This window comes from Cucurbita pepo, chromosome LG12 (genome assembly GCF_002806865.2).
Source record: "Cucurbita pepo subsp. pepo cultivar mu-cu-16 chromosome LG12, ASM280686v2, whole genome shotgun sequence".
In the NCBI taxonomy this organism is placed as follows: Eukaryota; Viridiplantae; Streptophyta; class Magnoliopsida; order Cucurbitales; family Cucurbitaceae; genus Cucurbita; species Cucurbita pepo.
In genome coordinates this window covers 5,103,869-5,109,868 of record NC_036649.1, presented here as the reverse complement: position 1 = coordinate 5,109,868, position 6,000 = coordinate 5,103,869, and the positions used below count along the sequence as shown (strand labels likewise).

The 6,000-nt window shown below is 36.0% G+C and overlaps 1 protein-coding gene across 1 annotated transcript; it reads right to left on the bottom strand.

Moving 5' to 3' along the window:
• Nucleotides 1-1,611: 1,611 nt before the first annotated feature.
• On the bottom strand, nucleotides 1,612-4,073 carry LOC111807076 (PHD finger protein MALE STERILITY 1). The gene is made up of 4 exons (XM_023692653.1): nucleotides 3,728-4,073; nucleotides 3,229-3,490; nucleotides 2,474-3,121; nucleotides 1,612-2,378 (listed from the first exon to the last, which is right to left on the bottom strand). Exons 1-4 carry the CDS (start codon nucleotides 4,071-4,073, stop codon nucleotides 1,694-1,696), a joined length of 1,941 nt encoding a protein of 646 aa, XP_023548421.1. The 3' UTR covers nucleotides 1,612-1,693.
• Between the last annotated feature and the right edge of the window lie 1,927 nt (nucleotides 4,074-6,000).

The following is a 6,000-nucleotide window of genomic DNA, read 5'->3' as shown; positions in this document are numbered from 1 at the left end:
GTTGTGTATGTTTTGGAAAATTATTGAACCGCCCCTAGGATGAGATTTTTAAGATGCATGTTGTTTTAAATGTATTCCGTTGCACTAGAAAAGATGATGTGATGTTTTAATCTATTCTATGAGTGGTTGATGGATGTTATCTCTCCGTTGAGCGTATGAATGTTTAGATAATGTATTTCACGCTTTAAATGAACCTTTGAACTCTATAAGAAAGCCCAGTTTATTTTAAATTTTAATTTTTTAAAATTAAAGAAAAATTAATTATCTATATTTAATGAGTGTTGTTAACTAAGTCATGAAGACGATCCAAAAATATAAAAATCTCTATTTTCGTGCTAGAAATATAGCTCGATTTTATGACTTTATGATTTTTGGGTAACATATTAGTGTGATCAACTAATCACCAAAATCACACCTATCTATATTGGCAACATTATGTTAGTAAAGAGAATTGTGTGAGATTTGGAAAGTAAATAGCTATACCTATTGGTTTAATTAGGGTTATGTTATGTTCACTAAATGTGTGCTCACTTGAATACTAACCAAGTTTCTTCTCATACCAAAAGCATCCAACATTTTAACAAATAATCCACTTGTGATATCAAATTAAATGGTGGACAACATGAGCTTATCCATAATAATTAAGGTTCTACGCTCTTCATGTGTTATAGTCTAATTGAAAACGAAAAACAAATCTTCCGTCCACTTCTTCGATTTAGTTGGCTTAACTTGATCATTTTAGATCATTTTGAAAGCATTTTCGACTCAAAAAATAGTCCAGAAAAGTAGGCCCCACTCATTATTAACCATGATGCAAGTGATTATATTTTCTACTCCATTGAGATCACTTACTGAATATGATAAGAAACTCTTGAGATCTGATCGAACAACCAGTTGAAAACATGACCTTCCAATCTAACTTTTCTAAGAACTCCAAAAATAATAAGAAAAAAATAAACCTCAAGAGGAAGTAATATTCGGATTACCTTGTTGATTAACTATCTCAAGACAAGAACACTTATTTGAGACTCGAATCACTCCATAAGTAAGATTGAACATGTCAAGTTTGAATGATTTTAAACATGCAGCATAGACTACATACAATTGCAAATAAACTTAGTAATTGACTAAATGAAAACACAAATGTCTTTTTCACTACATTTTCCAAGTCTATTTTACAAAGACAACATACATGTTTTTATGACCATATTAGCCACTATTCAACCCTTACCTTCCACGACACATTTCAAGAGTTTTAATCTTTCATATTTTATGACCATAATTAGTCACTCTGTAAATGTAACCCTAAACTAAATAAAAGTCTTAAACTAGGTTAAAGAAATTATCATCCACCCAACACTTGTAACCGTTTAAGAATAAATGAAACTCATTCTCTTTAGAGTTCATATAGATGTCTTAACCTTTTTTATTGCTCATTCTATGTTTGTTCTTTTTTCAAGTAAAGGCAAGAGTCTCATGTATAATTACGACGACTCAACTTGATTACACACACTTAAAACGGGAGACCTCTTTAAAATAACCGTAAAATTTATTACAACTAAAGTAAGTATCGGCATTTCTTTTGACAATTTCGCTCGAATGAAATGATTAATTATAAAGAAGGAGGTATGGAATTAGCAAAGAAACACTTAAAAGAGTCTTTATTGTTGAAGCACACAAATATGGATAGCATCTAAGGCAAGGAGTGTAGCAATGCAATTTCTTGATCACACCTATTACAAATAAAAATTTGAGGAACTTGTTGTTCATTTGGTATTTGAACACACCTTGTATGCTGCCAAATTTCACATATATCACAAGCTACCATCCTCTCCCCATCATCTTCCACAGCTCCACAAACACATTCCATAATTCTCTTCTCAATTCCATCATTATTGTTTATCAAAACCCTCCCTTCATCTTCTCCACTTCCTTCAAACACCAACTTCCCACCAACTTCCATCAACTCAAACACTAAATCCCTCCCTTTTGCCTCCAAATCCACTATCCTTTCCACTACAAACCTACTCAATCCCCAATACATTTCCTTGAAGTTCCTTTCCACCTCCTTCTTTAGCTCATCAATGGTGCCATTGTTCTTCAATCCAATGCATTCATATGGAAGTGTTGTTGTTGCTTCTTGTCTTTTCACTCTAATTGTGCACAATATGTGTTGTTTGCCTTCCGTTTCGAGCTTAGTTTTCACCTGTGGCTCGGTCGTATACTCCTTGACCAGGAACTTCGAGTCGAGGATGATCTCGGAAGCCATTGTTAGAGTGGGAAGGATTCCTTTAGCTTGCAATGCCTTTTGGTCTCCAAGAATGTATTTGTAGACGTTGGATATATCCTTAGCCAACTCCGCTCTCCCAACTATACACCTTGTTCAAAATGTAAATGAAAAATAATAATAATTATAATAAATTAATTTTCTATTACATTTAAAGCTTTTGAAGTTAATGGTAAATTAACACACCTAGGTTTCATTTGAACGCTACTACAAACATCTTGCAAGCAATACTCAAGCACTTTAGTCACCGGATTTAGTGTTCTTCGTACCAAATAATTTCCAACAACATGATTTCCCAATGATTTCAACACAAAATCCAACAACCCCGTATCGCCGATATAAATACGAGCGGCATCCCGTACCTCCTGTCGTGATACCCATCGAAATTCGGCTCGTTTCAATGCCTCGACGATGACTCGAACCGCCATCTCAACACGCTTTGGGGACCATCGAGATGAGTTTTCGAGCAAGAATCCAGGCAAGGTATGGGAGTGTTGTTGTAATGAATTTTGTGTGGGGAGAGGGGATTTGAGATTGAGCATGAATTGGAGGAGGTCTTGGAGGGTGTGAAGAGGGTGGATGGAGAGGGATTGGTACTTAGAGAAAATGAAGGGAATGTGTGGATGAGCAATGACAAGGTGGTGGAGAAGTAGCGAAAGAGGGAGGGTTTGAAGGGCTTCAATGGCTCTTTGGTTCATTTGAATGGTGACTTTGAATGCACCACGGCTGAATTTGTAGCCCCATTGGGCGAACCATGGCTGGCCATAAGCAATGCTGTGGAGTAGCCTCAGTTCCATTCCCTTCTTTTGTGCAATATCCCTCAAACTCACCTTTCTATGTTGCGTTTCTCATCAAAGTAAATGAATATTTAAGATATGATTATGTCAAATACGTATGAAAATTGTTGTAAAAGTAAGTAAGTTTTATAAAATAGGCCTAACCTTGCTTTAAGTGCATTGCACAAGCGATCCCAAAAGTCCATCACAATGTAGCCGGGTAAAGAATTGCCCATTTCAAGGCCATTAAGACACAACAAATGGCCGAAGCCATTGGAGTGGAAAACCCCATGAAGAATATGGCCTTGTAATTCCATCAGCCTCGAACTCAACATGCTTTTGCTGTTTGAAGAAGCAGCCATCATCGTCTCCTTTGATGGCAACACAAAGTGATATCTTTTATTGCATATCATATGATGTCCCCACCCTGAAAGTGTATTGCCCCAATTTAGAATACTATTACACACCTCAATCAATAAATAACTCATCACAAATGAATATTATTGATGTAGTACTTATATTTTAGTAATAAACTTTTTAAAAAATAATTTAATAAGAGAATTAAATTAAATTATATTGAATTAATATTAAAAAAAAAAAATTCAAAGAAATAAATACTAAATGTTTGATCAAAATTAAATAAAAAATAAAAAAAAGAACTTACCAACATACTGGCATTGTTTGCAGTGCCTGGCGGCCGCGGTAGCCGCCTCAGCCGGCTCCTCCACCACAAACAGCACGACATGGAAGGGGGGGTGGCGCTGAACCTGCAGGCGAAAGGACGAACACCGGAAGCTGTTGGGAGACTCTCCAGTTTCCCAGTGGCCGAACCCTAGGAGAGCCTCCACGTTCTCCCAGAAGCGGCCGAGAAAGTGGGTAGGATGGCCATTCTTCCCGAAGGTCTTGAAGCGGAACACCCTGTCTCCGCGGGTGGTGGTGGTGGTGGTGGTGGTGGTGGTGGTGGTGGTGGCGGCGGGTCTCCTCCTCTTCCCGGGGATGAGGTCCGCCATGGTGTGGGGGAATTGAAGGAGATTGGGGAAAGAGGTGGATTTATAAGGGGAGGCATGAGTTAAAAAAAGTGGGAGTGGTGGTGTGCATGATGGGGTATTGAGGAATCTAAAATATAGGGGGCATGCTTTTGGAGAAGCTCAGAATTTTGTTGTGTGGGTATTAGAAAATTGGGAATGCTCCGCCAATTTTTGAGGTCGGTTGGGGGAGATAGATTGGACTTTATAATTAAACGCACACTTTCTTGCCTAACTACCCTTTTGGATTTCCCATTTTACAATTTACCAAACAAAATTATGAACTCATTTGGATCAACTTTTTAACTTCACACCTCCCATTTTGTTTCCGTTTCAGTTGGGTTGAATTTTTTAAAAATCCAAGATTTGAGTCGTTCACTTAGTTTTGGGAGCGCAAACTTGACCCACCCGAAAATAGATTCAATTTCACTTGACTTTTAAGATTATAATATTTGACTTTCATGAGTAGGATGAGGCGTGAATATTTTAGTTTTTTGAAATTTTAATTATTAATCTGGTAAATAAGGTTTTTTTTTTTTTTAAATAATTTAAAAAAAAACAACTTCATAACTCAATCAAACCCAATTTAAAAATGGAGGGTTGGGTTGAGTCCTAAACTCTATTCGTGTTAGGTACAAATCCAACCAACGTGATTTTAAATTGGTTCAAAAGATTTTGAGTCAGGGAACGATTTTATATGCTTTCAAAGAAAGTTGGAAAGAACTTTAGCTAACCCAACCAACTTGATTTCGAATGAGTTCAAATGATTTTAAGTTTGGGAACGATTTTATATGCTTTCAAAGAAATTTCGATAGAACTTTAGCTAACCCAACCAACTTGTTTTTTCTAATTGGTTCAAATGATTTTGAGTCAAGAACGATTTTATATGCTTAGTTAAGTGGTAGCTTGTATCCTATTTAAATATTGTTAGGAGTTAGTTGGTAACTTGTATCGTATTAAATATTGTGAACATTAATTTTTTATCTTACTCTTATTTCTCATTCTTAACATGGTATTAGAGCACCGATCTTTGGTGTTCTTAAATATCAAAATTTCTTTTATTTCTTTTAATCGCAAAATCAGCCAAATATAGCTTCAAAACCATTATACACATCCCTACTACATTCAACACTCTCATATGCACTTGTTCCAATCAAATTAAATGGGATAAATTACCAATTTAGGAGTGAATGAGCTATGCATGCCCTTATTGCATAAAGAAATTTGGTTTCATTAATGGCACAATTGAAGAACCATCTCAAGAGGCAAATTCAAAAGAATTTAAACTCGGGAACCAGTGTCGCAGTATGGTATTATTTTGGTTAACTCATTCAGTTGAACTAGATATTGCTGAAAGTATTATTCACGCCAAGACAGCTGATCAAGTGTGGATTGATCTTTATGATCAATTCTCACAAAAGAATGCTCCAGCAATTGTTCAAATACAAATGTTATAGCAATAATATCACAATGAACCATGGCACTGTCAGCATGTTTCACCAACCTCAAAGCATTTTGCGATGAATTGAAAGCGAGACAAGTTGATGCAACAACTCAGGGGGCTCAATGAGTCTTATAAAATGGCAAGGTCATGTTGATGATGACTCCATTACCTAATGTGAGGCAAGCCTATTCATTACTTGTACAAGAAGATATGCAATGTCAGGTAACTTCTGAATTTATTGAGAATTTATCAACTGTACAGCAATGCGAAGAAGGCAACATATTCAAAATTTACAAGGACAAATTATGTGAACACTGCAATAGAACTGGTTATACAATCGATGAGTGTTGAATCCTTAAGTTTTACTATAAACTTTGTGATAAAAAGGGACATACAAAAGTTTGATGTCGATAGAAAAATAATTCTGGAAAGATAGTACAAGTCAATCAACGCAGCAATCATGGATAT

Coding starts and splice junctions, on each gene's coding strand:
- LOC111807076 (XM_023692653.1), bottom strand. CDS start 4,073: ATGGCGGACCTCATCCCCGGGAAGAGGAGGAGACCCGCCGCCACCACC. Junction 3,491..3,727: donor CAAACAATGCCAGTATGTTG/GTAAGTTCTTTT, acceptor ATACACTTTCAG/GGTGGGGACATCATATGATA. Junction 2,379..2,473: donor AGCGTTCAAATGAAACCTAG/GTGTGTTAATTT, acceptor ATTTTGAACAAG/GTGTATAGTTGGGAGAGCGG.